General features: G+C 38.9%; 1 protein-coding gene across 1 annotated transcript; it reads left to right on the top strand.

Annotated features, from left to right (window-relative positions):
- The first annotated feature begins 1,542 nt into the window (after nucleotides 1–1,542).
- Nucleotides 1,543–19,014, top strand: enosf1 (enolase superfamily member 1). Its single transcript, XM_003219657.4, has 16 exons — nucleotides 1,543–1,719; nucleotides 3,503–3,611; nucleotides 6,518–6,633; nucleotides 7,033–7,119; nucleotides 7,468–7,494; nucleotides 8,690–8,762; nucleotides 9,751–9,789; nucleotides 10,034–10,116; nucleotides 11,585–11,619; nucleotides 13,317–13,404; nucleotides 14,846–14,980; nucleotides 15,723–15,764; nucleotides 16,620–16,749; nucleotides 16,957–17,056; nucleotides 18,043–18,124; nucleotides 18,710–19,014. Exons 1-16 carry the CDS (start codon nucleotides 1,636–1,638, stop codon nucleotides 18,821–18,823), a joined length of 1,344 nt encoding a protein of 447 aa, XP_003219705.1. The 5' UTR covers nucleotides 1,543–1,635; the 3' UTR covers nucleotides 18,824–19,014.

The raw sequence follows: 19,014 nt of genomic DNA, 5'->3' as shown, positions 1-19,014 counted from the left end.
TGCATTGTGTGATGAATACTGTTTCTCACAGATACACACAACTCAGTCATGGTTAACCTTTCAAGGGGATTTAAATTGAGTTCTGATCATCTGAAGATGCCAGCCACAGATGTAGGCAAAACGTCAAGAGAAAATGCTGCTAGAACATGGCCAAAAACAGCGTGGAAACCACACAACACCCCAGTAAATTGTTCAGCAACTCAGTTATTGATACAGTTGCATTTGTGAAACATTTATCAATTGATGTTTGCAAAATTCTTCTATACAATTACATTTGTAAAACATTTATCAATGTTGCAAAATTCTTCCCTCTGTTTATTTACCACACTTATATCCTGCCCTTCTCAACCCTGAAGGGGATTCAGGGCGGCAGAAAATTGATGCCGCATATAAAATACATCAGCAAATAAATAGAAGCATTAAAACCAACAATTAAAAACAACATTAAAACATCAGTTAAAATTACATAATCCAGATCATATTCCAGGGCCAGTCTTAATTGTCATTATGAAATTAGTCTCTTATTGAACTGTTCCCATTACTAACCAAAGGCATATTTTTAGTTTTTTCCTGAAGGTGAGGAGGGAGGCAGCCGATCTAATTTCACTGGGGAGAGAGTTCCATAGATGAGGGGCCACCACTGAGAAGGCCATTTCTCATCCCCACCAGTTGCACTTGCGAGGGGGGTGGAATTGAGAGCAGGGCCTCTCCTGTTGATCCTAGCCTCCAAGGTGGATCATAGAGGGAGATACATTTGGACAGGTAAGCTGTGCCGGAACCGTTTAGGGCTTTATAGGCTAAAGTCAGCACTTTGAATTGTGCTCCGTAGGCTGGCAGCCAGTGGAGCTGATGTAACAAGGGAGTTGCATGCTCCCTGTACGCTGCTCCAGTGAGGAACCTGGCTGCTGCCGTTTGGACCACTTGACGTTTCTGAACAGTCTTCAAAGGCTCTAGGTTTAATATAAAACTATGACTTACTTAAGCAGATATTTGGTATTTGTTTCATGTAGTTGTGAAACATTTTATTTGTACCCAGTATACAAGATACTCCGGGGAGCGGAGTGAGCGCCCGCTGTTAGCTCCAGCTTCTGCCAACCTAGCAGTTCAAAACACGCATCAATAGGTACCGCTCCGGCGGGAAGGTAACGGCGTTCCATGCAGACACATAACCTTGGAGGTGTCTACACACAACGCCGGCTCTTCGGCTTAGAAATGGAGATGAGCACTAACCCCCAGAGTCGGACATGACTGGACTTAACGTCAGGGGAAACCTTTACCTTTACCTATACAAGAAAATAGCCCTACATCAACTTTTAATGTGAAAACAGGAAAATACCTCACCTCCTACGTATTGTATTAACAGGGATGGGCAAACTTGGGCCCTCCAGGTGTTTTGGACTTCAACTCCCACCATTCCTAACAGCCTACCGGCTGTTAGGAATGGTGGGAGTTGAAGTCCAAAACACCTGGAGGGCCCAAGTTTGCCATGCCTGTTTTCGAGGCCCCCCAGTCCTTCCCCCTTCTAATAACTCCGCCCTTGGCTTGAATCCTGCCTTGGCTTCCGTGTCGGAAAGAGCACGCCCAGCAAGGCTGGAGCTGCTGCGTCCTGGAGAGAGAAAGAGGATCCCTGCAGCCATGGCAAGGGGCCGGATCACGGCTCTGACCGTGAGCGACGTCCGATTCCCCACCTCCTTGGATCACCACGGCTCTGACGCCATGGTAAGCTGCAAAAGAGACAGTGGGCGGGTGCATCTTGACTGTGGAATGAACGCAGTTAGACCCCACTTCCAAGGCCCAGTGTTATGGGACCCTGGGAGTTGCAGTCTTACAAGGACTTTAATCTTCTCTGCAAAAAGCACTGGTGTCTCATTGAAGTACACCTTTCCCTGACTCCATAGCTTTGAGCCATGGCAGTTACAGTGGTGCAAAGAATTGCTTCAACTCCCAGGAGCCCCAGCCCAGCTTGCCTAATAACACTTATGTAACACGATTTTTGTTCCTGGGTTATGAATGTCATTTCCTATTTGGTTTTACCATAAAAACATGGGAAAGGTTTATTTGCAAAATCTTTTGTTTTTGCGGGACATCCTCCAGCACACTTTGCTATAGTTTTTCAATAAAGTCTCAACCAATTCAACATAGTTTGTAGCAGCCGCAAAAATGAAGTTTCTGGAGTATGACAGCTACTTTCAAAGTACAGTAGAGTCTCACTTATCCAACACTCACTTATCCAACATTCTGGATTATCCAACGCATTTTTGTAGTCAATGTTTTCAATACATAGTGATACTTTGGTGCTAAATTCATAAATACAGTACAGTAGAGTCTCACTTATCCATCATAAACGGGCCGGCAGAATGTTGGATAAGTGAATATGTTGGATAATAAGGAGAGAATATGGAAAAGCCTATTACACATCAAATTAGGTTATGATTTTACAAATTAAGTACCAAAACATCACGTTATACAACAAATTTGGTAGAAAAGGTAGTTCAATACGCAGTAATGCTATGTTGTAATTACTGTATTTACGAATTTAGCACCAAAATATCATGATGTATTGAAAACATTGACTACAAAAATGTGTTGGATAATCCAGAATGTTGGATAAGTGAATGTTGGATAAGTGAGACTCTACTGTAATTACTACATAGCATTACTGAGTATTGAACTATTTTTTCTGTCAAATTTGTTGTATAATATGATGTTTTGGTGCTTAATTTGTAAAATCATAACCTAATTTGATGTTTAATAGGCTTTTCCTTAATCTCTCCTTATTATCCAACATATTCACTTATTCAACGTTCAGCCGGCCCGTTTACGTTGGATAAGCGAGACTCTACTGTAAGTACTGCACAATTAAACAGGAAATAACATTTAGGAGTCTAGTGTCTAGATCCAGGGAAGTCATGCTACCCCGCTATTCTGCCTTGGTCAGACCACACCTGGAATACTGTGTCCAGTTCTGAGCACTGCAGTTGAAAGGAGATGTTGACAAGCTGGAATGTGTCCAGAGGAGGGCGACTCAAATGAACAAGCCCTATGAGGAGCGGCTTAAAGAGCTGGGCAAGTTTAGCCTGCAGAAGAGAAGGCCTTGTCTAAATATGTGAGGGGAAGTCATAGGGAGGAGGGAACAAGCTTGTTTTCTGCTGCCCTGGAGACTAGGACGTGTGACAATGGCTTCAAACTTCAGGAAAGGAGATTCCACTTGAACCTTAAGAAGAACTTCCTAACTGTGAGAGCTGTTCAGTAGTGGAACTCTCTGCCCTGGAGTGTGGTGAAGGCTCCTTCTTTGGGAGGCTCCTTCTTTGGATGGCCATTTGTCGGAGGTACTTTGAATGTGACCATGATCTTGAAATTTCACTGTCAACGTGGTTTCTGGGAGCTGTCATCCCCACAAAAAATCAACTTCTCCAGGTTGTCAAGTGCAAGCATGTATTCAGTGTGTAAAGGGGATTATGTTGTTTGCATCATGGTTGTGAGTTTCTGCCTTTCTCTTCAGCACCCAGATCCAGACTATTCTGCGGCCTATGTTGTCATACAGACAGATGCCTCGGATGGGCTCAAAGGCTACGGCTTAACATTCACTCTGGGCAAAGGCACAGAAGTGGGTAAGCACATGCTGTACTGTTTATGAAATCTCAATAGCTATTATTTTTCAGTGGAGACACCTTTTCCCCATGATAACTCTTAAAGAAGTGAATTTCCCTTGCAAGGGGTAGATTTATCTCACTACCTGTTGTCTCACCCTGTTCTTAACTATGAGTCATTTGTAAGTCAGATGTTTGTAACCTGGGGACTTCCTGTAGTCTTAAAGAAGCTGCTTAGTTCCTTCTTATGCACTTTCCATTCCTAAGATAGCTGCCTCTTTGAAAACCTATCTACGTAAAATAAGTGTACCCTTCAAATTTTATCTCATCTTAACAACTTCAGTCACAATGTGCTTAAACATCCTATAATGACCACCCATTGAGTAATGGCAGGTAAAATGATGCGAAATTGCATTAATTCTACAGTGTAGATCAGGCTTGGGCAAACTTGGGCCCTCCAGGTGTTTTGGACTTCAACTCCCACAATTCCTAACAGCCGGCAGGCTGTTAGGAATTGTGGGAGTTGAAGTCCAAAACACCTGGAGGGCTGAAGTTTGCCCATGCCTGGTGTAGATGAATCCAAATTTTGCAAATTTGCAAAAAGATGTTTTGTTTTTTTTAAGGGATGGTTGCTTGGGTTCTTCAATCCATTCCATCCATTCCAATGTGTTCTCCATCCATTCCAATGTGTCATCGGGAAATATTTATTTTATGTAGACCTCACCCTAATATGGATTTCTTAAAGTTAAAAATGGTAACAGCAAGTATTTAAAAGAACAATTTTAGCTGCTTTTTCATATCATCTGCTCTTGTAAATTGCTGAACAGTTCTGTTTTCTCCTTGGCATAGTAACCTTTGAGCGGCTTACAACATCTGCTGCTGCTTGGCAGTGTGGTGGCAAAACCATAATCCTTTAAAATCTTTCTCCTAGGCTTCAGTATGCTATCCCAACATGATGTTGCTCAAACTCCTAATCAGATTATGTGCATTGTACTTCTGCTATTTTGATATCCTTTACCTTTTTTTTTATTGTTCTCAGTTGACATAAGAGGAGCTTAGTCTTGTGAGTCAAATAATGTCTAAATATACTAAAAACTGTCAAATGCCACTTCTGTTAGACATGGATCAATGGCACATGCAGTCTTGCTGTTTTCTCCCCAAAGCTTTATGACAAAGTCAGTTCATAGAAAGCAATTTACGAATTGTTGTTTCCTAGGGTTCATCTAGATTAAGCATGGGCAAACTTGGGCCCTCCAGGTGTTTTGGACTTCAACTCGCACAATTCCTAACAGCCTACTGGCTGTTAGGAATTGTGGGAGTTGAAGTCCAAAACACCTGGAGGGCCAAAGATTACCCATGCCTGATAGCATTAATGCAATTTGATACCACTATAGCATTAATGCAATTTGATACCACTTTAAGTGGCATGGCTTAATGCTATGGACTCTAGGATTTGCAGCTTGATGAGGCACCATCATCCTTTGGCAGCAAAAGCTAAAGGCCTTGTGAATCTACAACTCCCAAGATTCCCTAGCATTGAGCCACGACAGTTAAAGTGGTGTTGAACCGCATTAATTTTACAGTGTAGATGTCCCCTTAGTCTTGGCTTCACTTTGTTGGAGAATGTCATCCTTAGCCACCCACCTCTCAAGATGCAGAAATGGAATTGGATATTTCAGAAGGGAAAGCAATCCCTTGAACAGATTTGCTGTTGGAATGTACAACAAAACACGAACCCTAGAAATCAGAAAAAAATTAGTAGAATGAATAATCAAGCTGTATGCAATGCAAAAATCCAGCCTGAGTCAAATCCAGTCTTTCAACGCTATTGCAAACAAGTTGGCTTTCTGTCAACTACATTTATTTATTATTTATTTATTTACCTTATTTCTACTCAGCCTTTCTCTACCCCGAAGGCTTATATATGGCAACCATTAGATGCCTTAAAATACATACAGAGACTTAAAATCAATTAAATTTGAAATTAATACATATTAAATGTTTAAAACATTATATTCAATATTAAAATAACATCATCCAAAATCATAGTCAAAGGCCGTTCCGTCATCAATTATCCATAAGTCCAAGTCTATTATTGCACTAATCACTGAAAGCCTGATCCCAGAGCCAAGTTTTTACTTTCCTTCTGGAGGCTAGAACAATTATATCTTGCTCTCTGCGTCTAGAAAGAAGTTACATAAGCTATAGTAGATGCAAAACTTGCAACACCTTTAAAGCCATCTAAGCTAGTATCAGACTGTACATCTTTTGGTAGGGAACTCCCTTTGATGTAATTGTTTAGCAATGCACTTCTTTTTGGATATCAGCTGCACTGGAAATTGTTCAAAAGCTGTGAAAAATAATGTAGTATGCTTCTTATTTGAGTTAAGGTAGGTGTGGTTATCTACTCTGGTTTCTCTCTTGAAACACTAATCTCACGTCATAAAATGAGCAGGGGCCGGGTTGTCTGTCCTCCTATGAACTTGTCCAAAAAGACTATTGTCTATGTCCTACCAATATATGCTTAGCAATTAAATGTTGCTTCTCTTCTTTATTTGATTTCTATCTTGCCCTGCAGCAGTCTTACCAAGACATCTGTTAGTTTTAGGTTCAGCTGGCAGATTTTTGTGGTGTTTTTGTGCATTTTTATCATATTGTAATTTTTTCCATTATCTTATTGCTGGTCCCCGTGAGTCAGGTTCAGGAAATCAATAGTTTATAAAGTTCCAACAATTTAGTAGTGAAATAATATTTAATGTCAGATTGCTAAGAGCTATGCAAGATCCCTCACCATCTGTGGTTTTTTGTAAAGTAGTTTACATAATCAATCTTCCAGACCATTTTCCCCCCCTGAAATCACGAAAGTCTGAAACAATACAGGGAATACAGAAGCCAAACATTTCAAAAAATATTATTGTATTTTGCAGTTGTTTGTGCCATCAATGCACTCTCAGCTCATGTGGTCAATAGAGATTTGGATGAAATCATCTCTGATTTTCGAGGCTTCTACAGGCAACTCACCAGTGATGGGCAGCTCCGATGGGTAAGCTGGTTCACAGCATTTGTAATAAGGCTAATGCATAATGCACAAGTTTACAATAATGAACATTTCTGCTGCTCTAGAGACTAGGTTACAGAGCAATAGATTCAAATCATTGGAAAAATATTCCACCTAAACATTTGGAAGAATTTCTTGATGGTAACAAATGTTGTCTTCTTTGATCTTCAGATTATGTCAGCATTGTGATCTAGCAGAGCAATGTTGATGATTTTGTCCTGGCTTTAGAACAGCAACCAGATATACCCTTTTCTCGCCAGCTGCTAATGGTTACATGAATGCACACTAGTACTGAGAATTGCTGTAATAGGCCTTTGGGAAAAGTCAAGTTACACTCTTTCGCTATAGTCATCTTATCCATGATGATATTTGTTTTGTCCACAGATTGGCCCAGAAAAAGGAGCTGTGCATTTGGCCACAGCTGCCATTCTGAATGCTGTTTGGGATTTGTGGGCCAAACAGGAAGGAAAGGTAATGGAACAAACAAACAAGGGAAGTGCTTATAAAGTATGTTATACAAACCACCAGATTATGTATACTACAACTCCCATCATCCTTCACTGTTGACAATGCTGGCCAGGTTTTTGGTAGTGCAATATTTTGAGGGCCAAACGTTTTCCAACACAAATTAAGGCAACCTCAGAGCCAGTTTTTGATCATACAGGTTCATATATACAAAGAACAGGAAAGAGAATATAAATGACTACGTATAAGCGAAACCTATATGTTTACCTTAACAACTGCTTTTATATGTTCCAATTTCTAACATCTACTTCTTGAGTTTCAATTCTTCTTACCTCTCTTTTTTTAACTTTAAAGCCTCTCTGGAAGCTGCTGGTTGACATGGTAAGAAGAACTGCATTCATGATAATGTACCCATGTTTGTGCTTAGACGGAAATAATGGCATGGAACTGTGATTCCAAATCCAGATCCAGTTTGTGGGGAAAAGCCAAAACAAAAGGTCTTCTAAACCTTGTAGATTACACAGCTTGTTTGCACTTACTTTGCTTCCTGGACTGCTTAGCAGAACTGTTCTTGCCATAAACAATTGTCCATAAATAAACACAGCCCCAGATGTGAGTTGACCTTTTACAGCTATGCTTAACAATTTTCTTTTGAAAAGTACAGTAAGACAGAAATGCCATGAGTGTCACAGTCAAAGTGGGAAGTCATCATTATGCACACAGTCATAATGCTTGATGTTTTAAAGTAGTATGCAAAAAGTAAGTAGGTATACCAATTTTGCATTTAAAAAAAGATCTGCTTCCTTGATATAGGCTGGATGTACACTGTTATATAATGCAGTTTCAGAATGTAGATTTATTGCATTGAACTGGATTATGTGAGTCTATACTGCCATATAATTCTGTTCAATGCAGTTAATCTGCATTCTAAAACTGCATTATATGAAAGTATACATCCAGCCTCATTGCTGAGTAGCCACATTTTCCTCACCTACTTCTAGGGATTTAAAGATACACAATGCATATATTGGCAAATATCAGGCTATTTGTTTAAAAGCCCATCTTGAAATACATGAGAAGTGGGAGACTGCCCTATTTCCTAGAATATCAAGAAAAAAAATCCCACATTGTCTGAGTATGGACTCAGATAACCCAGTTCAAAGCAGGTATTGTGGGATTTTCTGCCTTGATATTCTGGGATATAGGGCTGTGTAGAGGGGCCCTAAGCTTGCCCCATTTGAGTCTGGGGGAGACACATGATAGTATCAAGTAGTTTGGGACCACAGCTATTCCAGGTTTCTTTTTTAAATATACTCATTCACGATGCCATCTCTTCCCCCTCCCACCTGGGCCACTTCATCTCTCCCCACAGCATAATAATAAAGGTTTCATAGATGCTATAGTTTTTATCTCCAAAAAAAGACCCACATTCATGTAAACCTAGTTTCTGTCCTTGTATCTTCCCTTCTGGATCAGAATGAAAATGTTAACCATCTCTTGACTTACTAAATTAGTATTTTGTAGTACAGATTATACAATCATTTGATGCCTTTCCTTTTGTTTCCCCCATTATCAGGATCCCAAACAGTTGTTATCTTGCATAGATTTCAGATATATTACTGATGCACTGACAGAAGAGGAAGCTTATAGTAAGTTATTTTTACAGTCCAAAAGTCTGCCTTGAATTACTTTGTCTTGGTTGGAATACCTTCTCTCTGAGGCACTCTGTGTCCTCCACCAAGTGTAGTTGGAAAGGTGGTAACTCCTTGGCATCCATTCCCTGACTGTATAGTTATGCCATTTCTCTTCAAGGCAGGGATTCTCAGCCAGTGTTTGTAGACTTCTTCCCCTCTTTGCTTCATGTACTTTACTTGCATTATCTCTGTGAACTTTTCAAGAGTCCTGTACAATAGCACTATCTCTGTATTGCAAATGGGAAGGCAGAATAGGCTGATGACGAAAAATAATGGCATATCTGCACCCAACCAATGGACTCATGACTACGCTGATGTTTAACCTGGTAACCACATAGTGACTGCAGAGTATAGTCTCTATAATTACTTGTGTAGTGTCAAATGTCATGCATGTTCTGCTGGTAGTGTTTCTCTTTCAATGGAGGCCACAGTAGTGTGGGGATTGGAAAGGGGAAAACAGCAGCAATGGCACTGAGAGGACAAGGAAGAGCTTGCCAGTTCTGTGTCATCTGTTTCTTAAAACACTGGCTTCTAGAAGTTAATGGAGCCAGATCAGTATGGGAGCCAATTGGACAGTCAGCTGTCTCATAGCAAAGGCAGTTATCCAGACCATTTTTTCCCATATTGCCTTGGCTTGGTAAACCCAACCAGAAGCCAGTCATTTAGGAAACTAGCAGCATGGTGCTGACAGTTGTTGTGTCCTGCCATTGTCTCTGTTGCTTCCTGCCTACAAGAGCACAAGAGAGTGTCACAGTTAGCATAATGGATGGTTACTCTAATATACTGCCTCAACAGGATCCTGGCCAAAGGACAGCAGTCCCACTCACTTTAGTAAATGATGTGTATTCTAATTTGGCTTTATTGGATAGCTCTTTTTATAAATGAAAAAAGAAGTCAATTTGCATTCCAACTTAACATTTTGCTTTTTTCCCCATGCCACTAGCAATACTTCAAAAGGGTCTAGTGGGGAAAAAAGAAAGAGGTAAGGAACAAACTCTTCCTGGTGGAGTTCTTGGATTATTACTCTGTACCTCGGGGGTTAATCAGAAACTGGGAAAGTTGTGACACAGAATGCATTGAGGATGCATCGATAAAGCAGCCCGTGGGAGTCCCAAATTGCTCTGATGTGCTATTTATATGGGTAATGTGGGCATATTTTCCCTGGGTAGTAAGTCATTTACAAAGAAATTGCATGTAACTGCCAGTGACATTCTGTATCTTTGTAGAAGAACAAATGTTAAAATATGGTTACCCAGCTTACACCACATCGTGTGCCTGGCTTGGCTATCCAGACCAGCAACTAAAACAGGTTTGGCTCATCGACATCCTTCACACTTAGATGCAAATCACTTAGCAAAAATGGCTAGCGCTACAAACGACATTTTAAAAGCAAATTACATTTTTAAACCCATCTCTCCTTTACTGCCTACTTTTTATATGCATATGTGCTGATGCCAGTCTTGAGATTAGTTTGAAAATAACCCTGGATTTTGTGAAGTTCAAAATGTTGTTTTGGGCGAGCTACAGCCCTAATTTGGTGGCTGTAAAGTCTGAGGGATTCAATCAGAAATCAGAAAAAGTAACTTTTCATGCTGTAACATGTAATATAAGTGTAAGAGCTCTGTGGCTTTTTATACTAGGCACAAGGCAGTTGCATTTGAACCTCTATCGTGAGTACGGCTTCTGCGATCTATGTGTCAGTCTTCTTTGTGATGTGCGGATCTTCAGAAGGAGCCCATCCTCATGTAGGGATTGCCATGTACCATTTCTGATTCTTTTCAGCATTGTAGGAATCCTGATAGTGACATATTTATGACTAGTTAGTTGTTGTGGAAATTCATATTCTCCTCCCTCCACAGTGACCACCCCATCTCCCTGGACTGGTATTACACTGCAATAGCGCCTCCCTCCCCATTATATCATTTGATTTTTTTTTCTGTGTCAGGAGTGACTTGAGAGACTGCAAGTCACTTCTGGTGTGAGAGAATTGGCTGTCTGCAAGGACAGGGGATGCCCGGCTGTTTGATGTTTTATCATCCTTTTGGAAGACTTCTCTCATGTCCCTGTAGGAGCTGACAGAGGGAGCTCACCCGTTCTTCCCGGATTCAAACCACTGACCTATTGGTCAGCAGTCCTGCCGGCCCAAGGGTTTAACCCATTGCAGCATCAGGGGCTCCTATATCATTTGATAAAACTCTGGAAGACCCCAGGGTATCTTGGAGCATGATGTAATTGTTCTGAACATAGCCAAATTCTTCTCAAATTTCACTCACTCTCCACCAGCCACTGACTATCCATAAGGAATGAATTATTGTAGTAAAATCGTGAATCCTGAGATGGTCAGAGGGGAGCCATAGCCTATTTTTATCTTTGGCTTTTTAACCCTACAGTTAGTAATGTAGCCCTTTGGTTTCTTGGGGATTATACTTATACTAACACCTGGCCTCTACTCTCTTATCTTTCTTATTTATGCTACAACTACTAGACTACTGAATCTATAGCTATGGAAAGTTGTAACAAAAGATTTTTTAAAAATTTAACAGATCACATTAGTTAAAGAAACCTTCCCAACCTTGTGCCTTTCTGATGTTTTTAATAACACCTCCTGCCATCTTTAACCATTGACCTTGCTGTCTTAGGCTTCTGAGAGATGTAGGTCAAACTTCTGAAGAGCACTGGGGTGGGTAGGAGGAAGGCAGAGTTAAGCTACTGAAATCTTAATACAGATAGTTTACACTAGCTCTATGTTTGTGTAACTACTATAATTTTCTTGGCAGCTCTGCACTGAAGCTCTGAAAGATGGATGGACTAGGTATGGCACATTCTTACCTTAATACAGTAGAGTCTTACTTATCCAACACACATGGGATAACATGTTGTTGAAGGCTTTCATGGCCAGAATCACTAGGTTGCTGTGAGTTTTCCAGTCTGTATAACCATGTTCCTGAAGCATTTTCTCCTGAGATTTCACCCACATCTGTAGTGGGCATGCTCAGAAGTTGTGAGGTCTCACAACCTCTGAGGATGCCTACCATAGATGTGGGCAAAATGTCAAGAGGAAATGCTTCTGGATCATGGCCATACATTCCGGAAAACTCACAGCAACCCAGTTCTGTCAACTTCAGTCACTTCAGGTGATCAAATGTATGCTGAGCTCCTAAGTCTTCAAGGAAAATTAACATTGTTGTTTCTTTTAAGGTATTTTATGGGTATTGAAATATTTGTATAAGGCCTCGATATGATGGATGCTTGTTTTATACTTTCTAGTGCAGGGGTCCTCAAACTTTTTAAGCAGAGGGCCGGTACATGGTCCTTCAGAGTGTTGGGGGGCCAGACTATAGTCTTATGTATAGTGCAAAAAAAAAAAGATATGAAAAAACAATACAATATTTAAAAATTGGAACAATTTTAACCCAACATAAATCTATCAGGATTTCAATAGGAAGTGTAGGCCTGCTTCTGGCCAACGAGATAGTCAAGTTAATTAGGATTATTGTTGTTGTGTGCCTTCAAGTCATTTCAGACTTAGAGCGAACCTAAAGTCTAAAGTCTAAAACTGAGGGCAAGGGCCAGGTAAATGACCTTGGAGGGCCACATCCGGCCCATGGGCCTTAGTTTGGGGACCCCTGCTCTAGTGTGTGAATGACCTGATTGAGGACAAAAATGTTTTCAGTGCACATATTATGGTCCCTTCTTGAATAAAATTATTCATGCTAAGCTGTTGAGCTGTAGTGTATGCCATTTCACTTGACCTGTTCTCCCATATCAGACAAAAAAGTAGAAGAGATTCAGAATTGCAATTTGGAGCATAAATGTATTTGAACTGGTACTCTTGTAGCCTACTTTGACCAAGACTTTCAGAGGTTTAGGATCAGTTCCTAACCCTAGCTTTCCCCACAGTGAATTCCACCACCATTCCCATATCACAGTCAAATTTATGGGACAGAGGCATCCAGTAGATGGATTGCTCTTTCAGTATTCTATATTTAGTGACAAAAACACTGTAGTGACCCAAGTCCAACAATCATTTATCAAGACTCAAGAGCCCTGCAGCACAATGGATGATCATATTTTTGGTGCTGTGGCAGCAGCAGTTAAGGGCTATATTAGCAGTAGTGCTTACTAACCATATCAGATAATTTGTGGACAATACAAAGCTTTTGTTGATGAGGATAGGAACACTTTCACAATGTGTTATGTTCTCACTGGGATGGGACTTGCAGGAATGGAATGCCTCTACACTTACAAAAGGTTCTGAGATGTAGTCAGACTTAAAATCCATTAGCTGTAGCATTTTCTGAAGTAAGTGAAAAGGCAAACCCATTATTAATTGAACCCAGAAAAGGTTTACACATCTCTGAAGCTCATTATCATATATTACTGTTACACAGGATGTAATTTAATGATAAAAGAAATGAGTGATCCTATATTACCCTCTTATAATTCAGAGCGACATGCTAGAAGCTGTGTTTTCTTGAAAAATGACCTGCATATTAAATGTGCTTATAGGTTTAAAGTCAAAGTTGGAGCGGATCTCCAAGATGACATTCGAAGATGCAGACTCGTTAGAGAAATGATTGGTCCTGAAAACATACTGGTATATAAATGCATTTGAGTTACATCTAAGACATTTTTGTTATGAAATTATGCTCTCATTGGCTTAAAAATATTGTATTTTTATTTTCAAGTATTCAATCAAGTAAAAAAGCGAAAACAAGTAGATGGTACTGAACAGATGGAGCACTCATCCCATCAATATGGTTGTCATATATTACTAAGACCTATGATTTCTTTTGTGCTTCATATTGGAAAATATTTTCCAGATTGTAACAATTTTTCAGGTGGGCTGTTTATGAAAGCTATCCATCATTATGGCTCATGTGGATAATCAAAATGGTCACATCTGAAAACAGGCAGTCATTGCTTTTGATGTAGAATTTACATAGAAATGTAAACGCATCTTTAATTTCAAAGTATCACTTTTTATTACTGTTATTTTTCCCAATTATATTATTATTGTGAATATATATATATATATATATATATATATATATATATATAGAGAGAGAGAGAGAGAGAGAGAGAGAGAGAGAGAGAGAGAGAGAGGGAGAGGGAGAGAGAGAGTGTGTTTATAAATAAATCTTTTGCAAAACACTACTTAAATATATTTTACTATATTCATGCCATGCAATACCGTATGTTCCTTGAAAAAAATAAACATTTACTAAACTTAATATATTCGTGTCAGATGGATACCACCACCCTCAGACAGATAATATCACATTATAAAAATTATTTATATTGTTACCTGGATTATACAAGTTGCATTTAGTCAAGCAATTTTTATTTTATTTTATTTTAATAAAAGAATTATTTAGATATAATCTTTAGCACAATGGGCCCATGGTATCCACCAGGATTTGGTTTCTGGATCCCTGTAGATACCAAAATCCATGGCTGTTCAAGTCCCATTTTATACATATCATAGTAAAATGGCGTTTCTTATATAAAATGGCAAGATTAAGGTTTGCTTAATTTTTTCAATATTTTCAAGTGATGGATGATGTTTTATTGGTGATTGCAAAATTAGTGCAACTCCAAATGCAAACAAATATATTTCTGTATAAAGCCCAATATTGTGCACACGTGGAGGTAGGTTAAGTTTAGTGGTTCTTACTCCTAAGAAAATATGCATAGGACTGCACAATTAATTCAGCATGTTTTCTAGGATGTTTCACTGAACCTGAGTCCTTTGTTAGCCTTAGTTCACAAGGGCTTTATTTCTTAAAACTGAACTTATGGTTCTTTAAGTTACTCGTTTTACCTTACTTTATTGGATTTTAGAAGACGTTAGCCAGCAGGCAGTATATCATTTGGGTTGCTTTAACACTTCAGCAGTAGGAAGCTAGGCTATGTCATAAAGAAAAGTTTGGCTCAAGTTTTCATTTCTTTACATCCATCTCAAATCAACATTATGATTGTTAAAAGTATTAATTCAATAGCATTAGGGAGTAAATTTAGTGTATAACTATTCTTAGATGCTGGATGCCAACCAAAGATGGGAAGTGGAAGAAGCCATAGAATGGGTCACCAAACTAGCTGAATTTAAACCGCTCTGGATTGAGGAACCTACTTCGCCTGATGATGTTCTTGGGCATGCAACCATTTCTAAGGTCAGAGGAGGTGTTTTCTATCGCAATTAAATGACAGAATTATTATCCACCAGAGAACGATGATGATTTATTGACTCGGGTTTCTCCTTAGAACACTAAAAGTTCAGGCTGAAGCAATTGTCAAAAGTCATTAAAATATGTTGGCTACATGAGTCTGTCGTACATGCAGACTGTATTCCATTAAAGTTAAATGAGTAACACATTTCTGAAGGCTGTAATAAAAAAACTTAAAGATACATACTTACATGTGCATGCGAGCCAAGAGAGGTCCTAAAATAAATGTGATTCATGCACTTCTTAATGCATTTGGATTAAAGTTCCAATTGTATGAGAAATATAATACTAGCCAAAGATGTGTGAGCAAAACATATTAGAGCATCAGTGGTCTCACTTGTACCTTATGGCCAACAGCCAACATAAAGTAAGGGATATTTAGGCCTCTTTCATTCCAGTGGGACTTGTATGCATAACCATACCAAGTTAATAGTCCAAGTATATTCCTTATGGTCCCACACACCCTCTTATGTAATTCTTCACAACTAATTGATTATTAAAATAAAGCCAGCACCAAGGAACAACTGCTTTAAAAGTGCTTTCAGTTGCATTAGCTTATTTCAGCCTTTTCCAAAATGTACAATATGGAACAGCCATTGTTCTATAAATGTGTTGCTTTTCCTTATGAATAGCTGTATTTGCAAAACAATGGAGTCTATGTCATGTCACATGTTGGCTTTCTTTTTAGGCTTTAGCGTTACTAGGGATTGGCGTGGCAACTGGAGAACAAGTGAGTCTGTTTCTCAACTATTGTGTGTTTGTTGTGTGTTTTAGAAGCCATTCCATTGAAACTTTGAGGAGGAACCTTGCTACCACCCAGCAACCACCAACCCCCAAACACATTCTAGTATTGAATCAAGGTTGGAAAGTTATGCTGTAACTGGCTTATTAACAGGGGTGAATTCTGGGACCTTCACCTGTCCCTCACTGATCATTGGACAGTCTGTTGCACACACTGTTGCACACTAACCCCTTTTTGCTTCTTATAATTACTAAAAACGTATTTTCTGCCCTTCTCAAAGGAGGTGGAGAGAATTTTGCCATATTTTCCCCAGGTCAGTTTAGGTACAAGGAAAATATGGCAAAATTTCCCCAGGTCAGTTTAGGTTTCAAAGGAGGAAACAAATTCCATGTCACTTTGGTTTTTGACTACAATCCAACCTTCAAGTCAGCAGTCCTGCCAGCACAAGGGTTTAACTCACGGTGCCACCGGGGGCTTCTGAAGCACTGAAGAACAAACACAATAATTTTAGCATGTCTCAAGTTCCATCTATGTGTGTTTGTATGCATGTATTAATGAATGCAGACAACTATACTTGTTGATTGTGTTACTAATTGCTTTTATCCAATTGTCATTATTAGATATGGGCAGTTTTAATTATCCATGTTATTTGAAGACATGACTAAAGAGATGTATAATTGTTTTGTTACAAGTATAAGAAAGCTCTCTCTAAAATTCTGCATTAGTATGTAATCCCTAAAAGAAAGTGATGTTCTACTGTTTATAATTTCAAGATGTTTTAATAAGTAGTTGCCAACCTTACAGAATCGTGAGCTAAGGAGTTTTTATTTTCATTTTTTGCAGTGCCATAACAGGGTGGTCTTTAAGCAACTTCTACAGGCCCAGGCTTTGAGTTATGTCCAGATTGATAGCTGCAGACTGGGAAGTGTCAATGAAAACTTGTCTGTATTGCTGATGGCCAAGAAGTTTCAAAGTAAGGCTCTTTTAAACACTTTAGTGTCTCTAAGAGTTCTATGACTTTGTCCTATTTGATGTGACTCCTTATTTCTAAAGCAGAGTTAGATTCATTTGAAAAGGAGGTGGAAGAGGGATAGAGAGCCTAGGAGGAAATTACATATTATTTGTAGAGAGCAGTAGTTTTCTTTATAGCAGTGTCAAAATTTTTATCTCTTTCTTCTAGTCCCTGTATGCCCTCATGCAGGAGGAGTCGGCCTTTGTGAGCTGGTACAACACTTGATAATATTTGACTACATTTCGATATCTGGCAGCCTTGAGAACAGGTTGGTCTAGTTGTTTATTGTGTTACATTCCCTGGAGAAGGTTTCAGCAAAGTGTGGCTCTCCAGATGTTGTTGGACTGTGCTCTCATCATTGCATATGTAGAATGGGGCTACTGAATGTTGCACACCTGGAGAGCTGCATCATCATCATCATCATTATTATTACTATGTTTACTTATGTTTCACATTTTCTCTCCATAGAGACCCATGTGTCTCCACTTATAAAACTGATGGCTATTGCCTTATTAAAAGTTTAAAGTGTTTTGGCTAGATGGGTTAAAAATAGAACTACTTTTTTTCCTATAACTTTAGCTCCGATTTTATAAAACTAAATTAAACTATAGCACCAGTTCTGAGCTTTAGTCATTAAAGTACTAAAATTTTGGCTCTTCTCAGAATATGAATCTCTGCAGATATGTTTGACAGAACAATGTATGGAATTACTTTTAGTGCTTTAGGTAAGGGTAAAGATTTACCCCAGACATTAACTCTGGAAGTTGGTGCTCGTCTCCATTTCTAAGCCAAAGAGCCGGCGTTGTCCATAGAGACTCCAAGGTCATGTGGTCGGCATGACTGCATGGAGCGCCATTACCTTCCTGCTGGAGTGGTACCTATTGATCTACTCACATTTGCATGTTTTTGAACGGCTAGGTTGGCAGTGCTTCAGGAACTGTATAAAGATACAGTTTCATACTGTTCTTATTTTTTATTACTATAGTTATTTTAATTGTTTTATTATTGCATTTTTGTATTCTGTATTTGATACAAGTGGTTTCAATTAATATTTAATAAGAAAAATAGGATAAGGAGGTAACAGATATACCATAACTAAATGGAGGCATGTTCTAGTTTCAAGTTTGGGTGTGATCCATTGCAAAATCTAAATTTTGATGCTTATACCCAAAAACCTGTAGTAGGTGTAGCTTGTACCGAGATGTAAGGTTCAGCCAATTGCAAGGTTTTACTTTATGTATACTTTTAATACAGGATGTGTGAATATGTGGATCATCTGCATGAACACTTCAAATACCCTGTAGTAATCAAGAACGCATCCTACATGCCACCCCAGGTATGTTTTTATTATCATAGTTGGAGTATTTTTACTAATCTCATAATGCCTCTCTATGAATATTGCTTTTGAATGTGCAAACAAGCAAATATCCCTACAAGTGGGATGGGCATCATAGAGCCCAGGTACTATTGTCCTGTATATTTCAGGTATCCATTTTGAATAATGCTTCAAAATAAAACACATTATATAGAATATAATTAAGCAGAAAATAAAAAATAAGCTTGTTCAGATGGTATACCAAACCATAGCAAAAAAGTAAAGATTCAGTGACATTTTTTAATATTAAAGAAAAGCCAGCAGACTTAGTAAAGTTCACATTGCCATATACATGTGAAATGCTCTAATATTATACTCTGAAGATACAATTAACTTTTATATAATAAATAACACGGAGAAGACCACAGCCTTCAGAGACATTATTTAGCATTGCATAACTAAGGTGATTGTGTAGTTATGTTGTGATGTCAGAACATGCATATACGAGGCGCTGAACAAGAACTGTGTAACAATATAACACTGGTGAAAAGTATGGAATTCCGGTTAAAATGGGAATGTAGTTAAATACACATGTATTTCTTTCAGGCACCTGGATATTCCTCCGAAATGAAAGAAGATTCGGTAAGGAAATACCAGTTTCCACAAGGAGAGATCTGGCAGAAACTCCTGTCTGATCCTCAGACAGCCAATATGAGATGAAACCTACATCTTCCGGCTTCAGATTAGGCTCCTAAGCTATTTTTACTGCTGCAAATAGTTGGTTTCGCTGAACTTACAGTTCAAATTGATGCTTTTAGAAAGCTTTCCCTGGCTTGCATAAAACAAGAAAATTGCAGTCCCAGTTATAGAACTCTTGACCAGTTTAAACAAAATAAAGACTTTTAATAGTT

Source organism: Anolis carolinensis, chromosome 4, assembly GCF_035594765.1.
Source record: "Anolis carolinensis isolate JA03-04 chromosome 4, rAnoCar3.1.pri, whole genome shotgun sequence".
NCBI lineage: Eukaryota > Metazoa > Chordata > Lepidosauria > Squamata > Dactyloidae > Anolis > Anolis carolinensis.
This window is presented reverse-complemented; position numbering and strand designations above follow the sequence as displayed.

Excerpts from the sequence above, each read along its gene's own strand:
- enosf1 (XM_003219657.4), top strand. The coding sequence starts at position 1,636 with ATGGCAAGGGGCCGGATCACGGCTCTGACCGTGAGCGACGTCCGATTC. Across the intron at positions 11,620-13,316 it reads CTGAAAGATGGATGGACTAG|GTTTAAAGTCAAAGTTGGAG; the intron begins GTATGGCACATT and ends ATGTGCTTATAG. Across the intron at positions 14,981-15,722 it reads GGCATGCAACCATTTCTAAG|GCTTTAGCGTTACTAGGGAT; the intron begins GTCAGAGGAGGT and ends CTTTCTTTTTAG.